This window comes from Garra rufa, chromosome 19 (assembly GCF_049309525.1).
Source record: "Garra rufa chromosome 19, GarRuf1.0, whole genome shotgun sequence".
Classification (NCBI taxonomy): domain Eukaryota; kingdom Metazoa; phylum Chordata; class Actinopteri; order Cypriniformes; family Cyprinidae; genus Garra; species Garra rufa.
The window spans coordinates 30719061-30744458 of record NC_133379.1 but is presented as its reverse complement, the minus strand read 5'-3'; the positions used below and the strand labels follow the sequence as shown (position 1 = coordinate 30744458).

Here is a 25398-nt window from a genome sequence, read left to right as displayed (position 1 = left end):
TTTTGTCACGTAGCGGCCAATGAACAATGGAAACAGTTGCAAGGATATTTTACAGGCTCCACTGATCATCCAATGAACAAATCAGCGTGAAATCAAGAAAGGATTCACTTTTATGTGTCTGCGCCCTAAGCGTTTGGCGAACGCGCAGCACATAACGGCGCTCGCTCGCTCGCTCTGTCTCTCGGTAGCATGAGCGCATGTGAGGGAGGGGCGGTTACGCAGTGACGAATCTCCGCAGTCAGCTGCTGTGAATGCGCAGCACCGCTCCGCTCTGCCAGAGACAGCAAGAGGAGGAGAGGGAGGAGAAGATACAGCACACGGACGAACACTCAGGAGCATCATGGCACCAATTGGATTAAAGGCGGTCGTTGGCGAAAGTAAGAGCATCATGTTAATCCTCGGCTACTTTGGTTTAATATTCAACCATATGTGCGTGCTATACCGTTGCATGTGTCATTAGTGTTCCTCAGCGTTTGGTTCCCCCTGGATGCGGCTGGTTGTTTCCCTGCCATTGTGCTGAACGGGGAGGACATTACTCTCGGGATGTTGCGGATGCGCATTGTGCATCATGACACGAATATGTTTTAATTTTCACTGTATGGTGTTTCAATTATTAATACGTGACATGAGAAACAGACCAACACCAAAAAAACCAAGATGCACCAGTGTAATCACAGGAACGCCCTTATCCTGCACGTACGTTGGGAATTACGCAGGGTTTTGTCGACAGACCTCCTCGGTTTTTTATTTTATTCTGCTCGGTTTGTTAGTTATACGCGTGATGTGGATAGAAATGAAGAGATGTTTGCATAACTCTACCTCTAGTTCTAGAGATGAGCTTAATAAATGCGTTTTGGCCAAGCCTCACCCCTGTGATTGATCACCAGTGCATTATATTCCATTGCGTAAAGCTCCAGCTGGTGAACTGATCTGCCCAGGAAGTGCCCGTGCTTTTAACATGAATGCAGCTGCCTCGCATCTCCAGATGGATCGTTAAATGGCGGAGTTGTTCATGTTCGCCTGTATACGGGAAAATGAGAGCAGCAAATGCGCATCCCTCAGATGTGTAGCTGGATCTGTCATGTGTAGTGCATACTAGCTGAGAAAGCGTTCAGGAACAGAATGGCGTTTAGTAGACAGATCGATAGCGGTTGTGGGTGCTTTGTTTTTAGAGAAATATTTAGCTTATGCAGCAGGATATATGGAAATAATAGTTTCCGAAAGATTAATTAAATATAGTATTACGACTGCAAGTGTATTTTTTAGATATTAAGCGCTGTATTTTCTCGCAGAAATTGCTGGTAAATTTCACAAATGGTTAAGAAAAGGGTAAGTAACGCATTGAATTAAACGTGAAATGTTGAAGTAGGACTGAGCGTTATCTTAACGTTTTTATTTTTACTTTAAACATTAACACTGTAATACATGAAATGTTTCTAAAAGCATTTCAAATAAATAAAAGAATACATAAATAGGTGTCTGATTGTGGCAAAGTTCTTAAAATACCCATTTATTTATTTGAAAAGCTTTTTAGAGGTATTTAATGTATTTTATTTGTTAAAAAGCCTAATACGTTTAAATATATTTGGTACTCTTTGCCATTTACCACTTTTTTCATATAAATGTAAGAGTAATTTTCTTATATAAATATATAAATACATCGAACAATGCAGTTCATTAAAAATGTGTGGCATATATGTTTTGCAAATGTAGTTTGGCATATTTTATTTTTAAATTATTAGAAAATGACATATTGTTATATTTTAATTTTTGTAATACATAAAATGTTTCTAAATGGCATTTCAAATAAATACATGAATAAATATGCACTTGATCATGGCAAAGTTCACCTATTTATCTATTCATGTATTTATTGTATGTATTAATGCTTTAGAGAGATTAATGTATTTTTTTTTGTAAAAACGCCTAATACATTTAAATATATAATTTTTTCAATTTCATTCAATTTTAAACAGTTTTTTATTAATAAAACATACTTTATTAAAACATGTTTTAATATAAATAAATGCACAAATATTTTGATATTGTTGGGTTGGATAAAATAATGTAATTTATAAAGTAAACAATTTAATTGTAATATAATAAAATGGAAAATGTTTATAAATTAATTTAAAAAAATTAAATATATACTGTATGTGTGCGTCTTTATACATAAATAGCACACACATATGTGACCCTGGACCACAAAACCAGTCATAAGGTTAAATTTGACAAAACTGAGATTTATACATCATATGAAAGCTCAATAAATAAGCTTTCTATTGATGTATGGTTTGTTAGGATCGGACAATATTTGACTGAGATACATCTATTTGAAATCAGAAATCTGAGGATGCAAAAAAATCAAAAAGACTGAGAAAATCACCTTTAAAGTTGTCCAAATTAGGTTCTTAACAATGCATATTACAAATCAAAAATTACATTTTGATATGTTTACAGAAGGAATTTTACAAAAAATCTTCATGGAACATGAACTTTACTTAATTTCTTAATGATTTTTGGCATAAAAGAAAAATCAAAAATTTTGACCCATGCAATGTATTTTTGGCTATTGCTACAAATATACCCCAGCGACTTAAGACTGGTTTTGTGGTCCAGGGTCACATATATATTATATAAACAAAAACTTTTATTTTGGATGTGTTTAATCACGATTAATTGTTGCCCAGCACTAACTAAATTATTTGAAATATTTCCAAAACCATCCTTTTCATCATCTTGTACATACTTATTTGTCATTGACTCATATTACGCCCACATCATTCAGCAGAACCGCATTAAAATTTTCATTTTGTTTTGTTTGTAATACATCAGTTAATGTTGCTGAAACTCCTTATGCTAACTCCAAACTGAAAGCCCAAAAAAAACATAATAGTGAAAATGCTGTTGCATTGTCCAGTCCAAATGAAAGGCTGATGCACATAATCAATATTGACTGAAACCCGATCATTAGAAGGCATAAACGCTCCGAACACCTGCCCTGGATTCTGTCTTCCTCACACGCGGGATGATGGATTGGTTTTCCTGTGGTTTGATGTGCTGTGGGTGTATGTGTGTGTTGGTTTCACCGTCTTCTCCAGGGACATGAGATCCAGTACACATCATACAGATCAGACACAGGGTCAGATAGAGAGCAAAGCCATAAAAGGAAGACTGGCCAAATGCACATAAATCCATTATCGGTTTTAATTTGTTTTTATCTTTAAAATATGCAATATTGACAGGGAGCTGTACATATGCACTGCAGGATGTAATGTAAGGGACAGCAGGAGTACACATGGACAGCATCTGTGTGAATGACTCACAGTATTTGTCTAAAGGGTCTTTCATAAGCGTTAGTCTAGCTCTAAATGAACCAGTTCTTTTGTTAGCCTGCCTGTTTGTCGATCCATTTTCATGAATTGAGCTTATACTATGCCCCACTTACCAGATTTAGTCAAATTACATTCAACATTCAGCATTCAGGGAAACATATTTTCTTGATATTCTTGATTTCGAGTAAATACAAAAGCCTACACACACACTTATATAGCCTATGTGTACGAGTGATAAAGACCACCCATAGTCGTATTGTTCTATCGTCAGCCTGTGCGATTGCTGATACATGATATTATCATGCTAATTTATTTAATTACTTGGTTTCATAGCCGGAGAGTGAACTAGTCAGCTAAAAGCAGCTTAATGTTAGTGTATTAATATTTTTAACACGACCGATTTTATTTAACATGAAAACAATTCAATAAAAACACTGTAAGTTACTACTTATAATACTTACATTTCCTCAGTTATTCAAACAGCGGCTACAGAAAACGAGCAAAGAACATTTACATGATCAAAAACACTCGCGTTATAATTAGTGAAACTATCTACATTTGTATGATTAATAAATAAATTTCTTTCATCTGCACTTGGTTGTTTATGATGAGAGAATTCGCGAACTGAGCATAATTCAGTCAGCCTCAGGGAGCCCGCACTGAGCAACAGAACTCAGGTGATTCAGCGATGACTCAGCCGAACGCTTCTGATTGGCCATTCCATTCATAAACTCAACGAAATCGTGTGTGATTGGTTATAACGCAGAACACTGTTAAATCACGGGAAAAGAAATATAATGTACAAATAAGCGCTAATATTAATTAGATAATGCTAGCCTGATAATAATAATAATAATAATCATCATCATATTGGTAGCTTCAAAGGATTATCTGAATATGGTCAATACACAAACAGTCTTTTCAACTACACAGTATTATTTCTGTCTAACAGTCATTCCTGTTATCACCATGGATATGACAGAATAATAGTTCAGATATAAACACTGATGTCTATGGTACTGATCAAAATAGAGCAAATCCCCTTTTGAACGTAACTAGTTTTTCAAATAACATTTGTGTTGATTGCATTGTTTCGCCACTAGTTGGCGTAAGTGACTGTTACAGGGTTAGTTCACCTAAAATTAAAAATTAGCCCATGATTTACTCATCTTTTAGGTGTCCTAGGTGTGTGTGACTTCTTTCAGACAAATCCAATTGGAGTTATATAAAAATTATCCTGGAACTTCCAAGCTTTAGAATGGCATTGGCAGGTGTTTGTCTTCATCAGTCCAAAACAAGTCCAATAAAGTGCACCCATCCATAATAAAAAGTGACTTACATGGCACCGGGGGGTAAATAAACTCCTCCTGTAGCATTTTTGTAAGAAAATTATCCATATTTTAAATGTAAGAATCACTTAAATCTAGCTAAATGAATCACTTAAATCTAGATGAACATCAGAGGTGATGAACCAAAACAAGTTCAAAACAAGGATTTAATGTTATAAACCAAGAAGAGACTGGTTTTCCTTTGCTAAAGTGAGGAAACTGCTTCCTTTGCTCCTGTAAACAAACGTTGGTTTTCACGAGACTTACTGACACATGCGCAACGCCGACATCCGACGTCATCTGCCTGGAGCTGCTTCCGGGTAAGACCAGTTAGCGCAAGCTAGATTAAAGTGATGATTACGTTTTAAATATGGATATTTACGCCATTATTAATCTTACAAAAATACATCGATTCACTACAGGAGGCCTTTATTCACCCCCCAGAGCCATGTGAGGCACTTTTTATTATGGTTGGATGCACATTATTGGATTTTTGGACACCTGCCTATGCCATTCTTAATTAATTTTTTTATATAACTCTGACTGCATTTGTCTAAAAGAAGAAGGAAGTCATATACACCTAGGATGCCTGAAGGGTAAATAAATGATGGGCTATTTTTCATTTTTAGGTGAACTAACCCTTTAAAAAAATGTATTTGTCATTGAATCATTCATTCAATAAATTCGTTCAAAAAGCGCAATTCATCTAGTAATAAAACAAGTGAAGAATTTATGAGTGAGTCATTAAATCATATTTGAAACAAACAAAAAAAATCATTCTCAATTTATAGAATCGTAACGCTCTAACTTTGGTGTTTATGATGCACGAACGTGATTCAGCGATGACTCATCTGAACGCTTCTGATTGGCCATTCCATTCATAAACTCAACAGAATCGTGTGTGATTGGTTATAACGCACAACACTGTTAAAACACGTAACCAGTACTATGATAGAAACAATATTAGATAATAATACTAGCCTGATAATATTAATAATAAACGTCTTGATAACATCAAAGGCATCAACAACAGGCAATATCTCTTGTCTATCGTCAATACACAATACTATCGTCTGTTTATTTAACATAAGCTGAACTGAAACGAGAGTCCTTGATCACAGTGTGTATTCTGCGTATGGCTAGTGAAGAGAGGACAGTCATTGTGCCTTGCGGCAAACTGTAAGCGTGTGATTCATGCTTCACTTAAACGGAATCCATAATTCCTTTAAATCTCGAAGAGAACTCCTTGCCTTTCACGCCAGCGTATAACACATGCTATGTATTAAGAAGCTTTTGTGACAACGGACATAGTTTATTGTTTTCCATTAACAGAGCTGGGGAGTGGCCTATGGATCCAGAATGAGGCTCTTTATTGTTTTAGAATTGCATTCGATAGCTACTGACCAAGGTTTCTCCTCCAGTCAAATACACAAGCAAACCTATCTTCACAGCATATATATACAGAAGAACAGACACACAGGATAAAATCAGCAGTTAATGATGATTAATTCTAGTGTGGATGAAAAAGAATGAGGGGTTAAATGAAGGGCAGAGTGAAATTAAAAAGGGAGTAGCAATGCAAACTAGATGTTACATATTCTGAGAACAGTGTAAGCAGTACTAAAAACATCTTAAACTAGTCCGGGGTTGATTTGAAAGGGGTTTGTGCAATTTTCAAGAACGTCTAAACCGTCTTCTTTGGTCTTGACGTTTCTAAGAGAGCTTGTCTGTTCAAATACTCTATTCGGAGACAATAAAAATAGTTTTTTCTTTTAATTTATCATCTGTCAGGGAACAGGTGCATCTTATCTCTTAGTATCAAGTATCAAGCACCATTAGTAGCAAACCAACTGGAGAGAGGAATGATTTACATTAAAAGAAATAGGTTTCTGTAGTATTTTTGATGTTTGCTGACAGCGACTCTCATATTTTTAATCCCAAAGCCCGATTCTGGCAAGCCATGAAATGTGTTAAAGACTGCTATATAAATCCCATTGTCTATTAGTCTACTGTACACCAGCATGGCTGTCTCCGTTTCTGAAATGCACCACTAGCCAGTCATTATCCTTGATTGCACTCGCCCTGACATTTGGGTGTTGCATTAGCTTTGTGCAAGGGTGCACAGACCTGTGTAACATCTCTAGTCTCTGCAGGCGGTTGCATATTGTACCAACGGTCGAAATGAATTATAGATTTCTATTTAGATCAGCCATGAGCCTGCAATTGTACAGTTTTGTATATTTTCTCCCTGGTGGTTAGTAATGGTACGATCTGGTTTAGGATGATTTTCATATTTAGGTTAATGGTAAAAAATAAAGATAATGTTTAGTTCAAGCTCTCAGCTGAGTCTACTGGAATACATTATCCAGAATTCCTCCCATTCAGCCCCGGGTTTATGGCTTTCCTATGAAAATGAGTTTGAGTGGAGAGCTCTGGGAAAGATAAATCAGACCTCAGGATAAAAGATGCCGTCCTGCTGAGACAAACAGAGTGCTGCAATGAACAGCTATAGTATAGTACAAAACATACTGTAAAATACAAAACATGCAGATGGTGATGAGGAACAGACTTTAATTTTGAAATGTGAAATATAAACATTTTTAGTTTGAAACTGTAGCATGTTCAGATTTCCAAACAAACAGCAGTGTAGGTTTTTGAGATCATGTACAATGTGATATGATATATTTCTGAAGAATATATCCTGTTGTATCAAATTACTTACAGTAAGGGATGCTCATTATATTAATACCACGTCTATAATGATTTTTGCGTTTATTGGTATCAGTTGATTATGGATATTTATGTGCATGTTAATTTCCCTATATTTACATTTACATTACCACTGCCATCATCAATTTTTTTTATTTTTTTTTATTTTTTTAAATGCATTAAAATATTATAACAATTACAGTATTATTGTAATAATAATTGTAATCTTTGGCAACTCGCAATTTTTTTTTTTTCCTTTTTATGTCTAAATTTTATTTTATTTTTATTAAGACAAAAGTATAAAATTTGAATACTGGCCATTTATTCTTTGCTAGTAAATAATATTGAAAACATTTTCAGTATGAAACTTTAACATGTTCAGATTTTCAAACAAACACCAGTGTAGGTTTTTGAGATCATATACAATGTGATATGATATATTTCTGAAGAATATATTTTGCGGTATCAAATTACTTACAGTTAGGGATGCACATTACAATAGTACCATGTCCATTATTAGTAAATATTTTTTATATAATAACATCAATAAAATGCATAACACAAATATAAATAAAAATTAAATGTATAACAATTAAAAATAAAAATTTTAAAATTTTAAAAATAAAATTGATAACAATTGCAATAATTTATCCAATATTATTTATTCAAATATCTTTAATAACAAATCTTTAGCCAATCATACAATTCATTTAAATTCTTTCTAGTCTAAATTTTATTTTTGTTTTAATTTTCTTTACAAATACATAAATAAAATGCATAACACAAATAAAAAATAAAATATGTAAAAAAAAATTATGATAATTTCAATAATGTGTCTAATATAATTTATTAAAATAATTTAAATAACAAATCCTTGTCTAAATTTTTTTTTTACAATAATAATAAAATGTATAACAAATAAAAATAAGAATATGTAAAACATTATAATCACAATAGTTTATGCAATGTAATTTATTACAATATTTTTTCATAACAAATCCTTAGCAAATCACAAAATTAATTTAAATTCTTTGTCTAAATTTTTTATAATTTATTTAAAAAATTTTTTTTTACAAAAATGTGTACAAATATTATAACAATTAAAATAATTTATTCAATATAATTTATTAAAATAATTTTAATAAATCTTTAGCAAATCACAAAATTACTTTCAATTCTTTCTCGTCTAAAAATTTTTTTTAATTGATTATTTAGGCAAAAGTTTTATAGGAAAAAAACATTTTAATACTAAAAAATGTATCCTTAATTTGTCATAATGAATACAATTGCCATCATTTATAAAGTGTTTTTTTTGAACAATAACACAAATAAAAATAAAATGTGTAAAAATATTAAAACAATTACAATAATATATATTTTTTTTAATTAGTGTTATTAAATATTCACTTTATAGATGTTGTTAAATTATTTCAAGTAAATTTTTAGATAAAATAAACATGAAAATAAATATGCACAATTAAATATCCAAGATCATCCACTGCAAAAATACTACATAAATGAAACAAATTATTATTATTTATTTACAATTATAATTACTGGCATATCTGAATCATCTTGAATTATAATATTAAGCTAGGATAGGCCTGGCATGAAGGAAGAGAGTCTTTTCAGCATCACTATTCGTTCCTCAGAAAGCTCTTCTGTGCATTCATTGAGTGGGTGTATTGCGTAGTGACTCAGCATGCTGAAATTCTATACCAGCAGGACAGCATCCGAGTCAATGTGTGTGTGTGTGTGTGTGTGTGTGTGTGTGTGTGTGTGTGTGTGTGTGTTTGCTCTGTCCTTGGACTCTGTGACGTTGGTTGGGTTTTAGTGGAGCATCTTCTGTCTGTTACACAAGGACAATATTGGATAGTCACCTTCTCAGGGGCATTATCTGACACTATGCGCATAGACCGCACTGCAGTATAGACGATGCTCAGACAACACCAGTTCGCATCAAAAAGGCTCTATATATTAATATAAAACTCTTCAATAAGAAACGAATGATTCAGTTTCGGCTTGCAATCCTACGCAGAAGATAATAATAGCAAACCTTGGCTGAAAAATAAGAGAAAAACACCAAGGTCACTGATGCATACGTAGAAAACATGAAAATAAAAGGATTCTAGGTTTACTTCTCATATCAGAAAATCAAAGCAGATCCAGAAGGATAAGGAAAAGCATAGACTGTCTCTTTAAGGTAAATGGTCGTAAAATTCCCGAGAGACTGAGCATAAAAGTGGGTCATGAAATGAGAGTGCCCTGAGGGAGCCTGGGAATATAGAGGGTTAAATTTGCAGCGATGAGCAGTTACACAGTTTTTTGCACTGACCAGTAGTACAGCTGGGTGATATTGCTATTCGACTGCAATATTTATCTCATTTGCTCTGAAATAGCCCACAAGGGAGATTTTTTAATAGAGGAACTATCATTTTGAACAAATGGCTGGTAAAATACTGTAAAAATAGTAGACATAACCAGTAGTCAAACACACTCAACCCTATGTATCATATTCTAACATTCTTGCTAAAGCCGTCTTTGGTTACAGCTGTAATATATAGCTTCATTTAACCAAACATCTACTTTTATCACAAACTAAAGCTTGTGCTTAATTAAGACATCTACATTAAGGTTAAATATGAGATGAGACTCCAGTTGGTGTACTCAGGAGAGAGGTTCAGTGTTTAAGTGAAAGTGCGTACCATATAATCTGAGAGCTCTTATGAGGGCATCTGCACTGTCCTTTACCTTCTTTGTGGCGTGATGGGGAAATCAGCCTGACATGAATCCGGAGAACATGTGAACCATGTGCTTCAAAGCCTAGTTCAGTTTTGATACTGAGTGGAATCTAAACAGAAAGGTTTATCATTAACACACACAAAATACAAATGTATGATACCATTGTAAACTCTAGTCTGCTGTTGGCCAAAATGCTTATTTCATATTCTGTTTAGACCGCTTTAAATCACTTTATCATGAAATTTAGCCTTATATCACTTGCTGACTAAATGGATCATCTGCAGTGAATGGGTGCCGTCAGAAGAGTCCAAACAGCTGATAAAAGCATCACAATAATCTACAAGTAATCTACATGACTCCAGTCCATCAGTTCATATCTTGAAAAGTGAAAAGCTGTTGTTTGTAATAAACAAATGTATCAAAACATTTTTAATGTCAATTGTTGAAACATGAGAAATATATTAATATAGCTTTCTCTAGTGGAAAAGTCATGACGGCATTTTAGTGCCACGTAAGTCAAAATATTGCATGAATAAAGTCAAAATATTTTGAGAATAAAGTCAAAATAGATTTAAAAGACAACTATTTTTTCAACCTTTAGAACGTTTCATTGTTGTTTTTAATTAAATACATGTGAGGAATGAAAGATTGGATGCCACAGAGTTTTTGCAGAGTAGGTGGTGGAATTTTTACAAAGGAAACAGTCTAATTTAATGAAACAAATGTCTCATTGTAACAGAAAAGATGATGGATTTACATGAATACAGCGATTTGTCATAAAACATTAAAGAGCGCGAAAAACATTATTGCAACACATTGTTTGCAGGGCTCTAGAGTGCGACCAATTTGGTCGCACGTGCGACCTAATTTCTCAATGGTGCGACTAAAAAAAATCAAAGGTTGCACCGGTGCGACCAGCCGTTCGAGGGGAAAAAAACGAAACTCCGTCACTCTTAAAGTCTCCCTGTTGCTCAACAACAGACACACATTAGACCCATATCGTGGTCTAAACCAATCAGAGATGAAGGACGGATCCCGCCCCCCCTCTGATTGGCCGTGGTCCAGATATTCCTGTACGTGTGTGTACGTTTGAAAATGCATATGATGCAGTCAGGATGTCTCTACATTGTTAAGCGTTCACAATGCCTCCTCCGCAAAAACACGGACTGGATCGCGGACTCCATTCATAAAAACCGAATTTACTATGGCGCGGAATGCCACGTAATACGTTGATTTCTGGATTGATAAATCAAAAGTTGGACTGTCACTTAATTCAAATCGCGATATGGACTAGTGTCTATGAAAACTGAAAAGCAAAAAGACCGTTTAAAATGAATCCTGCATGTTCCGTTTGCCTCTATGTATTAATGGTGGAGACGTGTATTATTATTTTTTAACTACACGCGTATAGACTACTGAAGCACGCGTGACGCTCCCGCTAATTTTTGGCATTTGCATCTCACATGAACAGATAAATCTCCAAACCTACTGTGTCACTTTTACCGTTTCATTTGAGAAAGCATCATATCATACAGTACACACAGAAACTTCACGGCAACCTATCAAAAAAATAGTACGGTTTAACATGAAACAGAACAATATTAGTCATGTATTACTTTTTTACAGTATAATGTAGGTGTTTATATATTCCTATTTATAAATCATATATATGTTTGCCAAAAATTAAAAATGTTTATTTTTCATTTGATTAAAAATAAATAAATGTTTATGCTTTCATTTGATTATGAGAAAAATTAAAACAAGAATTTAAAAAAAAAAAAAAAAAAAAAATGGTAGAGCCCTATTGTTCAAAATGTTAAAATAGAGAGTTTTGGACTTATTTTTTCACTGAAATTTTTTCGTTATTACACAAAGTAGGGTAAAGTACTGGGGGGAAAAATATGCTTCAAATAAACAACTTTATATTGACCAGATTGTTAGTTAATCATTTACAAGTCAATATTGCCTATATGAACAGGGATTAAAAAATAAATAAAATAAAAAAGTAAAAAAAAAGTGAACTTGTAAAACTGCGGTGTTAAATGTGATGGTGTTGAAAATTTGGGTGCACCTAACTTTTGTGCTGGTGCACCTAAGAAAAAAAGTTAGGCGCACCAGTGCAACCAGTGCAAAAAGTTAGTCTAGAGCCCTGGTTTGTAAGTTGAGAATTTGTTTTATATTAAAAGTAAGGCAAAAAGCTTATTGCTATTATTGGGTGGCTGGTGCACTACTAATAGGCATAATGAATGCAATTGAAGATGTGAAATATTATTTCTAAGCATACTCTCAAGGCAGGCTATACTCTCAAAATATTATAACTTTAATTGCTACGATTTAAATCTCGTAATTTATTATTCTCACAACATCTCAACTTTATTCTCTAAATATTTTGACTTTATTCACAAAACATTTCAACATTATTCTCGAAAATTCTACTTTACTCTCAACATTTTGACTTTATTCTCTAAACATTTTATCTTTATTCTCAAAACATTTGGACTATTCTTAAATATTTAGACTATTCTCAAAATATTTTGAATTTATTCTAGAAAATTTCTACTTTATTCTCTAAACATTTTGACTTTATTCTTGTAATTTCGACTTTATTTTCTAAACATTTTAGCTTTATTCTCAAAACATTTCGACTTTATTCTCGAAACATTTCATCTTTATTGTCAAAACACTTAGACTATTCTCGTAATTTTAGCTTTATTTTCAAAACATTTTGACTTTACTCTCAAAACATTTAGACTTTATTCTCAAAACATTTCATCTTTATTGTCGAAACATTTGCACTTTACTCTCGTAATTTTTAATTTATTTTCGAAACATTTCGACTTTATTCTCGAAACATTTCGACTTTATTCTCGAAACATTTAGACTTTATTCTCGAAACATTTCGACTTTATTCTCGAAACATTTCGACTTTATTCTCGAAACATTTCGACTTTATTCTCGAAACATTTCGACTTTATTCTCGAAACTTTTAGACTTTATTCTCAAAATATTTTGACTTTATTCTCGAAACATTTAGACTTTATTCTCAAAACATTTCGACTTTATTCTCGAAACATTTAGACTTTATTCTCGTAATTTTGACTTTATTTTCGAAACATTTCAACTTTATTCTCAAAACATTTTGGCTATATTCTAGAAAATTTTTACTTTATTCTCAAAACATTTCAACTTTATTCTCAAAAGATTCCAACTTCATTCTCGTAATTTCAACTTTATTTTTGTAATATTTTGTCTGTATTCTCGAAATATCATGACTTTCATCTAGTAATCTTAGATTTTTTTTATTTTTTGACATGGCACTATAATGTGTTGGTTGACATGTCTGGAGTCGGTTAGATTACTTAGACTATTGTGATGTTTTTGAACAGCTGTTTTTACTCACATTCTGACGGCACCCATTCACTGCAGAGGATGCACTGTAATGCTAAATTTCTCCAAATCTTTTCCGATCAAGAAAAAAACTCATGTTGGATGGCCTGAAAGTGATTACATTTTCAGCAAATTTTCATGTTTGGGTAAACTATTCCTTTAAATGTTTTATTCTGTGCTAACTAACGCACATATACATGGAATTTACTTTTTGATTGAATTATAATTATCTTGCAAAGCGTCACTTTCCAATCCAGCTGATCTGACTGAACACAGTGACAAATAGCTGATAGACTGCGGTACATTTTATTACCCAATACGAGGAGGAAAAGAAATAAATGGAGGTCATTTACTGAGACCTGGCCTGCAGTCTTTATGTACAGTATGATTGAATCTAGTTTATTTCTACGGCGCTGCAAGAATTCATCTCGGGAAAAGGTTACGGACCAGTGAGGAAGCAAAATCAATACATTGAGAAGTCTGTAAAAGAATGTATAAAATGCATGCATGCAATTTCTGATGTTCAAATGCATACTGATTAGTATTTCAAGCATATTGCAGAAGCCTTGGATGAGGCCGTTTGACATTCATTTTGTCCTCTGTATTTTTTCCCTTCACTCGCATCAGTAACCCCCATTTGTACAGTAAAATGGTTTTTACCTCAGTCCTGGAGGCTGAACATGGACAGAAGTGAACTGAGGCCAATGGGGGGTTGTGCTGATGTCACATGACTGGATGAAGTGTCCTCTGGAGACAGCTGAGAACGACCTAACCCAGCATATACCTCGGAAAGGGTGTGCACTTGGTGTTATTTGCAGTAAAACTAGTAGTAGAAGAACACGAAGAAAACACAAAAAATATATTTTTTAAAAAGTATTCAATGGAAAATATTGGAAAGCGAGTCTGTCAGATATATAAATACATTAAACAAACATTATTTTAGTATTATTTACATACTATTTAACATTTAGTACTTGTTTTTTATACAATGTAGTGATTTGTGATATTTTAAATAGCTTTTTCTTTTTTAGACATTTTTAGTTTTTTATTTTAAATTTAGTTTAGATTCAATTTAGAATATTTACAGTTAAGGTCAAAAGTTTACACCCCCCTTTCAGAATCTGCAAAATGTTAATTATTTTACCAAAATAAGAGGGATCATACTAAATATGCATGTTATTGTTTATTTAGTACTGACCTAAAAAAGATATTTCACATAAAAGATATTTACATATAGTCCACAAGAGAAAATAATAGTTGAATTCATAAAAATGACCCTGTTCAAAAGTTTACACCCCCTTGATTCTTAATACGATGTTGTTACCTGAATGATCCACAGCTGTGTTTTTTTGTTTAGTAATAGTTGCTAATGAGTCCCTTTTTTTGTCCTGAACAGTTCAGTGCCTGCTGTTCTTCAGAAAAATCCTTCAGGTCCCACAAATTCTTTGGTTTTCCAGCATTTTTGTGTATTTGAACCCTTTCCAACAATGACTGTATTATTTTGAGATCCATCTTGTCACACTAAGGACAACTGAGGGACTCATATGCAACTATTACAAAGGTTCAAACACTCACTCATTCTCCAGAAGGAAAAACCATGCATTAAGAGCCGGGGGGGGGGGGGGGGGGGTAAATTTAAATTATTTTGTCTTCTGGGAAACATGTAAAATGTTCTGTAGCCTCTGCAGGGCAGTACTAACAAAAAAAAAAGTGATGTTTAGGCAAAATAAGAAAAAATTACACATTTTCATTCTCTTCAGAAGTTTTCACCCCCCGGCTCTACACTGGTCATTTTACATTAAATTAGGAATTTAAAAATGATTTATTTGCTACATTCAGTGGTGGACAGTAACGAAGTAGTTGTGATTCGTTACTGTACTTAAGTACATTTTTTAAGTATCTGTACTTTACTGGAGTAGTTTTATTTTGAGTAACTTTTACTTTTACTTCACTACATTCCAAAGCATAATATCGTACTTTTTACTTCACTACATTTAATAAAACATGTCGTTACTCCTTATGATATATTACGTGCTCCGAGACGCAGAAGCAGTGTCTGATTAATGAACAAACTGATTCTTTTCAATCGGTTCGCAAATCGCCACAAACAATTCATTCACGAATTGGACTGATCCAATTGCAGCTGTTCAAACTCACTGATTCAAACGAGCCGTTTAGAGTGAGTCTCCAATGAACTGAATTCACAAATAAGAACCGGGAGATCTTGTGAGCGCGCGCGACTGATGCTGCGAAAAGTAAGATATAATGTCGAGTTTTAGGATTAATTATTGCAACTGTCAGTTGTTTGCGAACTAAATCTGCTGTAAAGGGTGATGTATTTAAGCCCGCTGAAATGATTAAATGCAGACACATCAACAACATCGTCTCTTTTTAGGTAAAAAAACCGAAACATTAAAATAACACAGATTATAACTCATAACGTTACACGTTCATATTCCTCGCTGCTGTAACCTTAACAGTTTTATTAAAATGCTACGCATTTAGCCCTATGTGACGTCTGTTTTTATATTGTTTATTAACGGTATACTTTTTTTATATTGTTTGAATCAACTAGCCTAGTAGACAGAAATAAATGTTTATTCATAACCACACTGAAAATAAGTCAATATTGTTAGCTGATGCTAACTGTCTAGCCAACAAGCTTGCTGGTGCTAAGTTGAGGTAATTTTCAGATATGAAGTCCAAATATTTATAATCAGCCACCTAGACAGATTAACGTACATCTGAGGGAAAAGAAAAGATGTGATGTTCAGATGGTAACTACAGAAATGATCAAAGTGGGAAGTGATGCCCTCTGGGGACATTTGGCCAGGGGTGTTTTTACACCACAGACAATGTTTGAGAAAAAAGAAAAATATTATGAAATTATAATTACATTTTTCTTCCTAACTTCAGGCCTTATTCTCATATCATTTATAACTGTGCCGTTCCGCAAAATAGCAAGCTTTAAAACACTTTTCTTACTGGTGAAAATGTGATGGTCAAATCAGTTTTCTTACAGGTAACGTTACAATGCAATGTAAGCTTCACAGTGAACATTACTCTTGTCAACGTAGACCATATCAACAACAAAAATCTATCTGGACTCCATATAGGCTAGTGGTTATTTTGGGAAAAACCAAGGCTTATAGTAGGATTATAAAAAAAATATATATGCTAATATAAATTTATAGCCTTTATAAAATTGCAAAATATGTCAGTACTTTTTTACTTAAGTACACAAAAAATGTAGTACTTTTGTACTTTCACTCAAGTAAAATGGAATAAGGAGTACTTTTACTTTTACTGGAGTAATATTCTATTATACGTATCTGTACTTTTACTCAAGTACTTGATTTGTGTACTTCGTCCACCACTGGCTACATTGTATTTAAAATTAAACTGTCGGCTACTATTTATGTTGGATATTGGCTTTAGTTATTGACAAACCCTTAACAGTCAACCTCTAGATTGCATCCCCTGCTGAAAAAAACAGCTAATACCAGCCTAGGCTGGTTGGCTGGTCTTAGCTGGTTTAAGCTGGAAGTAGCTGGTTTTAGCTGGTCTCCCAGCCTGGCCAGGCTGGTCAGGCTGGTTTTAGCTGGTGGTTTCCCAGCGTGACCAGCTAAGACCAGAATGACCAGCCTGGCCAGGCTGGAAAAGTGGCCAAAACCCCTCTAAAATCAGCCTGCCTTCCAGCTATGACCAGCCTAGGCTGGTTTTAGCTGTTTTTTTCACCAGGGTCTACACTATCATAACAATTCTTAACTGAATTTTCATAGCATAAAGCATCATCTTCGTGTAAAAAAGACAGAAAAAGCAATTAAAAATGAGATGCTAATGAAGCTCCGCTGAGGATTTGAATTACATAAGCTATTCTGAATTCTGCTGGCTACAAAGAGAAACATCCTACACTTTTTGGTAGGTTTTGTTTGTATCTAAGGCTTTCTAAGCTTGGCTTGGCTTTTTATAAGTGAAGTCACACTTTATTTATGTTTTTCTCTTTTCCACCATGTCAGAAATTTGATAAATATGTTTTCATTGGCTTTGCTTCGCTCTCAGTTTGATTAGCCTTGACCCTCATTCACGTAAATAGCTACTGGAATTGATGCTAAATCTCCCGTTAGCTAAACCGCTTGCTAATCTCTTCACCACATTCACTAAAACATCCCTCGTGTTTAAACATCCATAATCCATCTGGATTGGGCCAGGATTCAGTGTTTTCATCCACAGAGGAGCTTAACTCTGTATCACTGCACCGGCACAAATGTCAAACCCATAAAATCACCCAGAGCGCCTTTATTCTGACACTACAACCAGATGGCTAGCTTTGCAATCATGCTAATATTGGTCCTACTGCACAAACATGGTCGCCTTCGCCCAATCCCTGCATGATGGGATTACTTACATCAGAGTGAGTATGAGAGATCAGCCACAGAGCAGAAACAGTAGAGATTCTACACAGATTCAATTCTCAACGATCGCCCATGTTCATTTAACATTGTCTGTAAAGTAGCACAATCTTGGCATCTGAACAGAGGGAGATTCTAAAGATAAACAGATTCAATTTGCTGCTATGGCAAACGCTGTCTCTGTCTAACATCTGATAGAACCCGCGCTTTCCAATCTGCAACAAATGCACTTTACAAGGAATGGTGCACATGAAAGTTTCCTTTCTGTAAATACAGATTATGGCTTTCATTTTTCTGTGGAGCATCAGCATAACACTTCATTAGCACAAGATAATGGGAAAAAAATCTAATGAAAAAAGTTGTGACTTTTGCTAGTAATTGTGAATTGCTTTTTCCTCATAATTGCCACTTTATACCTGACAGTTGGTGTTTTTGTCTATAATTGTGACTTTATCTCTCTCAACTGGTCTTTTCTTCTAGTAATTGTGACTTTATATTTCACAATTTTTCTCATAATTGTCATTTTATGTCACAATCTAAATTTTTTCTCATAATTGTGGCTATATTTCACGCTTTATAGTCTGGCTTTATATTTCACATTTGCTTTTTTTCCTCATCACTGTGACTATATCTCACAATTGGTGTTTTTTTAAGCAATCGATCATTTAATAATTGTTTTGTTTTCTCAAAATTAACAATTTATTTCTCCCAATATGACTTTATATCTCACTTTTGTCATTTTTTTTCTCACACTTGTGAGAGTTCAGATGTCACATTTAACTTTTTTTTTTTTTACATATTTGTGACAATATCTCACAATTGGCCTTATTTTCCCTATTATTTGGGATTTTAGATCTCACACTTGTGTATTTATATCTGTGAATTTGACTTTATATCTCACAATCAGTGCTTTATTTCACATAACTGTGACTATATCTCACAATTGGTGGTTTTGTCTAGTAATCGGCCATCTCATAATGCTGTTTTTTCCTCATAATTGACATAAATTGATCAGTTTGACTTTGTATATCTCACATTTGCCATTTTCTCTCACACTTGTGAGTTCAGATCTCACAGTTAACATATTTGTGACTATTTCTCATAGTTGGCCTTTTTTACCCTATTATTTGGGATATGGTTCTCACACTACCATATTTATATCTGAGAATTAGACTTTTTCATCACACAATTTTGCCTTTTCCCCCTTAAAATTTTGACTTTATATCTCACAAATGCTATTTTTTCCTCACAATATCCACTTTTTCCACATATTTGTGACTATATCTCACAACTGGCCTTTTTTCCCTATTATTTGGGATTTTAGATCTCACACTTTCATATTTATATCTGAGAATTAGACTTTTACATCTTACAATTTTGCCTTTTTTTCCCTCATAATTGTGACTATATCTCACAATCAGTACTTTTTTTACATACATATGACTATATCTCACAATTGGTGTTTTTCCTAGCAATCGACATCTCATAATTGCAGCTTTTTATCCTCATAATTGCCATTTTAGTCCTCGCAATATGACTTTATAGTTCACAAATGCCATTTTTCCTCACAATAGCCCCTTTTTTTCACATATGTGACCCTGGACCACAAAACCAGTCTTAAGTCGCTGGGGTATATTTGTAGCAATAGCCAAAAATACATTGCATGGGTCAAAATTTTTGATTTTTCTTTTATGCCAAAAATCATTAGGAAATTAAGGAAAGATCATGTTCCATGAAGATTTTTTGTAAAATTCCTACTGTAAACATATCAAAATGTAATTTTTGGTTTGTAATATGCATTGTTAAGAACCTAATTTGGACAACTTTAAAGGTGATTTTCTCAGTCTTTTTTATTTTTTTGCATCCTCAGATTTCTGATTTCAAATAGATGTATCTCGGACAAATATTGTCCTATCCTAACAAACCATACATCAATAGAAAGCTTATTTATTGAGCTTTCATATGATGTATAAATCTCAGTTTTGTCAAATTTAACCTTATGACTGGTTTTGTGGTCCAGGGTCACATATGTGTTACTATATCTCACAATTGGCATTTTTTCCCTACTAGTTGGGATTTTAGATCTCACTCATGTATTTATATCTGAGAATTTGACTTTTACATCTCACAATTTTGCTATTTTTCCTTATAATTGTGACTTTATATCTCACAAATGCCATTTTTTCCTCACAATATTCACTTTTTCATATTTGTGACTATATCTCACAACTGGCCTTTTTTCCCTATTATTTGGGATTTTAGATCTCACACTTGCATATTTATATCTGAGAATAAGACTTTTACATCTTACAATTTTGCCTTTTTTTCCCTCATAATTGTGACTATATCTCACAATCAGTACTTTTTTACATACATATGACTATATCTCACAATTGGTGTTTTTCCTAGCAATCGACATCTCATAATTGCAGCTTTTTATCCTCATAATTGCCATTTTAGTCCTCGCAATATGACTTTATAGTTCACAAATGCCATTTTTCCTCACAATAGCCCCTTTTTTTCACATATGTGACCCTGGACCACAAAACCAGTCTTAAGTCGCTGGGGTATATTTGTAGCAATAGCCAAAAATACATTGCATGGGTCAAAATTTTTGATTTTTCTTTTATGCCAAAAATCATTAGGAAATTAAGGAAAGATCATGTTCCATGAAGATTTTTTGTAAAATTCCTACTGTAAACATATCAAAATGTAATTTTTGGTTTGTAATATGCATTGTTAAGAACCTAATTTGGACAACTTTAAAGGTGATTTTCTCAGTCTTTTTTATTTTTTTGCATCCTCAGATTTCTGATTTCAAATAGATGTATCTCGGACAAATATTGTCCTATCCTAACAAACCATACATACATCAATAGAAAGCTTATTTATTGAGCTTTCATATGATGTATAAATCTCAGTTTTGTCAAATTTAACCTTATGACTGGTTTTGTGGTCCAGGGTCACATATGTGTTACTATATCTCACAATTGGCATTTTTTCCCTACTAGTTGGGATTTTAGATCTCACTCATGTATTTATATCTGAGAATTTGACTTTTACATCTCACAATTTTGCTATTTTTCCTTATAATTGTGACTTTATATCTCACAAATGCCATTTTTTCCTCACAATATTCACTTTTTCATATTTGTGACTATATCACAACTGGCCTTTTTCCCTATTATTTGGGATTTTAGATCTCACACTTTCATATTTATATCTGAGAATTAGACTTTTACATCTTACAATTTTGCCTTTTTTTCCCTCATAATTGTGACTATATCTCACAATCAGTACTTTTTTTACATACATATGACTATATCTCACAATTGGTGTTTTTCCTAGCAATCGACATCTCATAATTGCAGCTTTTTATCCTCATAATTGCCATTTTAGTCCTCGCAATATGACTTTATAGTTCACAAATGCCATTTTTCCTCACAATAGCCACTTTTTTTCACATATGTGTTACTATATCTCACAATTGGCATTTTTTCCCTACTAGTTGGGATTTTAGATCTCACTCATGTATTTATATCTGAGAAATTGACTTTTACATCTCACAATTTTGCTATTTTTCCTCAAAATTGTGACTTTATATCTCACAATCAGTGCTTTTTTCACATAACTGTGACTATATCTCACAGTTGTTTTTTTCTAGCAGTCGACCATCTCATAATTGTTGTTTTTCCCCCTCACAACTGCCAATTTTCTCATGCTTGTGACTTTAGATCTCACAAATGCCATTGTTTTCCTCACACTAGTCACTTTATATCTTACAATCAACACCTTTTTTCACATATTTGTGACTATAGCTCACAATTGGCCTTTTTTCCTTTATACTTGGTATTTTATATCTCACACTCGTGTCTTTATATCTAAGAATTTGACTTTTACATCTCACAATTTTGCCTTTTTTTCTTGTAATTGTGATGATTATTGTAATTGCCTGATTACAGTGTTAATATTACCTACATGACCAGTTTAGTGAGAGGCATGCCAGTGAATTTTGATGTAACAGATGCCAAAAAAGCTCTGGTTAAGGAAAAAGCAAGAGAGAGATAATCCATTTTAGTAGAGGACCAGCGGGCACAGTCAGGCTCAGGTGTGAGCACACACATATATACCCACACACAACACAACAGTGCCAGAGGCTTTGCATGGCAATGGAGCAGGTGTGTAAGATGATAAAGTGAGTGATAGAGAGAGATATACATTGTGCCAGCACCAATACCTTCATATTTTTGATCATGTGAGATATTTATCTGCCTCCTACACATCAGTAGCCATTAACATCATTTATAAACCGACACACAAGCTGATTCCTGTCAAATATAAACCAGTGCTTTGTTGTGTATGACTCAGACACATTTGCAGCCCTTAATTGCATAATGATTTTATGTCCTTTGATTAATCTAGAGCTGTTTTAAACAAAGAACTATTAAATTAGGCAGCTATTTACAGTAAATCTAAAACAAGATACATACATTAAAGAGGCTGAAAACAGTTTTTTTTTTCAGAGATGCATTAAATTGATCAAAAGCAACAGAAATTACATTAATAATGTTACAAAATATGTTTATTTGAAATAAATGCTGAATCCTTTATCCGTTTCCATAAAAATATTAAGCAGCACAACTGTTTTTAACACTGATAATAATAATAAAGCACCAAATCAGCATGATTTCTGAAGCAAAAACTGAACACTGGAGTAATGGCATCACATTAAGAAATTACATTTTTAAATATATTAAAAATAGAAAAAAGTGATTTTAAACCAGAATAATATTTATCACTTATACAGCATTAATTAGTGGTTAAAAATGGATATGACTAGTCAAAGATGTGTATGAACCACTTATATAAGATATTTGATCAACTTCTTTTTTCTTCCTACAGAGATTATGAATGATGTCATCAAGAAGGTGAAGAAGAAGGGAGAATGGAAGGTAAGACAAACTCCTTCACCCCGTCACCATAGCAACCACACTATCCTTATGTCACCGCACCACGGTTTCAATCTTTCATTGAGTCCCCGAGCCGCAGACAGGAAATCAGTGTGAATAATTAAGCCCAAACAATTTCTTCCATCTTGTTTTGCCTGTATCACACCACATGCATATTTATTTCAGTGCTCATATTAATAAATCACAGTTTTCACTCTGCCTGCATAAGCAGCATGGTACTGTGGGTGAAACGAACCTTGCTGTTGCAAATATGTGTGTTTCCGAGACTCTTTCATCATTTCTGTTCTCTGTTTTTATCTGTAGGCTTTGGTGGTGGACCAGCTCAGCATGAGGATGCTGTCCTCTTGCTGCAAAATGACTGATATCATGACAGAGGGCATCACTAGTAAGTCAATCCTGTTTTTGACTGAAAATGAAGAAAAAAGGTCACCTTTGTTTCCCCAGTTTATGACCAAAAGGTTAAAGCAAAAGATTCACGATCCGTGCTCTGAAGTTCCGATCTGAAGCAAAAGATTCACAAACCTGCTTCAGAATCCTGATCTAATTCTAATGATCCGCAATCCATATCCGAAGTTCTGATCTGAAGCAAAACATTCATGAACGCGCTCCGAAGTTCTAATCAAATTCTAATGATTCGCAATACACACTCCGAAGTTCCGATCTGAAGCAGAAGATTCACAAACATGCTCCGAAGCTCCGATCTGTTTTAAATGATTCGAGATATGCACTCTGAAGTTCCAATCTGAAGTAAAAGACTCACAAACCTGCTCTGAAATCCCAATCTAATTCTAATGATTTGCGATCTGTGCTCCGAAGTTTCGATCTGAAGCAAAAGATTCACAAACCTGCTTCAGAATCCTGATCTAATTCTAATGATCCGCAATCCATATCCGAAGTTCTGATCTGAAGCAAAACATTCATGAACGCGCTCCGAAGTTCTAATCAAATTCTAATGATTCGCAAATACACACTCCGAAGTTCCGATCTGAAGCAGAAGATTCACAAACATGCTCCGAAGCTCCGATCTATTTTAAATGATTCGACATATGCACTCTGAAGTTCCAATCTGAAGTAAAAGACTCACAAACCCGCTCTGAAGTTCCGTTCTGAAGCAAAAGATTCACAAACCTGCTCTGAAATCCCAATCTAATTCTAATGATTTGCGATCTGTGCTCCGAAGTTTCGATCTGAAGCAAAAGATTCATAAACCTGATTCGAAATCCTGATCTAATTCTAATGATTCGCAATCTGTGCTCTGAAGTTCCGATCTGAAGCAAAAGATTCATGAACGTGCTCCGAAGTTCTGATCAAATTCCAACGATTTGCGCTCCGAAGTTCCGATCTGAAGCAAAAGATTCACGAACCCACTCCGAAATCCCAATCTAATTTAAATAATTTGCGCAGTATGCACTCCGAAGTTCCGATCTGAAGCAAAAGATTCACGAACCCACTCCGAAATCCCAATCTAATTTAAATAATTTGCGCAGTATGCACTCCGAAGTTCCGATCTGAAGCAAAAGATTCACGAACCCACTCCGAAATCTCAATCTAATTTAAATAATTTGCAGTATGCACTCCGAAGTTTCGATCTGAAGCAAAAGATTCACAAACCTGATTCGAAATCCTGATCTAATTCTAATGATTCGCAATCTGTGCTCTGAAGTTCCGATCTGAAGCAAAAGATTCACGAACCCACTCCGAAATCTCAATCTAATTTAAATAATTTGCAGTATGCACTCCGAAGTTCCGATCTGAAGCAAAAGATTCACGAACCCACTCCGAAATCCCAATCTAATTTAAATAATTTGCGCAGTATGCACTCCGAAGTTCCGATCTGAAGCAAAAGATTCACGAACCCACTCCGAAATCTCAATCTAATTTAAATAATTTGCAGTATGCACTCCGAAGTTTCGATCTGAAGCAAAAGATTCACAAACCTGATTCGAAATCCTGATCTAATTCTAATGATTCGCAATCTGTGCTCTGAAGTTCCGATCTGAAGCAAAAGATTCACGAACCCACTCCGAAATCTCAATCTAATTTAAATAATTTGCAGTATGCACTCCGAAGTTCCGATCTGAAGCAAAAGATTCACGAACCCACTCCGAAATCTCAATCTAATTTAAATAATTTGCAGTATGCACTCCGAAGTTTCGATCTGAAGCAAAAGATTCACAAACCTGATTCGAAATCCTGATCTAATTCTAATGATTCGCAATCTGTGCTCTGAAGTTCCGATCTGAAGCAAAAGATTCATGAACGTGCTCCGAAGTTCTGATAAAATTCCAACGATTTGCGCTCCGAAGTTCCGATCTGAAGCAAAAGATTCACGAACCCACTCCGAAATCCTAATCTAATTTAAATAATTTGCAGTATGCACTCCGAAGTTCCGATCTGAAGCAAAGGATTCACGAACCCACTCCGAAATCTCAATCTAATTTAAATAATTTGCGCAGTATGCACTCCGAAGTTCCGATCTGAAGCAAAAGATTCACGAACCCACTCCGAAATCCCA

The 25398-nt window shown here is 34.1% G+C and overlaps 1 protein-coding gene across 2 annotated transcripts in view; it reads left to right on the top strand.

Annotated features, from left to right (window-relative positions):
- Positions 1-265: 265 nt before the first annotated feature.
- The window catches only part of stxbp1a (syntaxin binding protein 1a), a 54258-nt gene continuing 29125 nt past the window's right edge, over positions 266-25398 (top strand). For both annotated transcript variants that reach the window (XM_073825012.1, XM_073825013.1), the window contains exons 1-3: positions 266-377; positions 22816-22865; positions 23187-23268. In XM_073825012.1, the coding sequence (XP_073681113.1) occupies positions 341-377; positions 22816-22865; positions 23187-23268 (169 nt within the window). In that variant the 5' untranslated portion in view covers positions 266-340. The remainder of the gene's footprint in view (positions 378-22815; positions 22866-23186; positions 23269-25398) is intronic.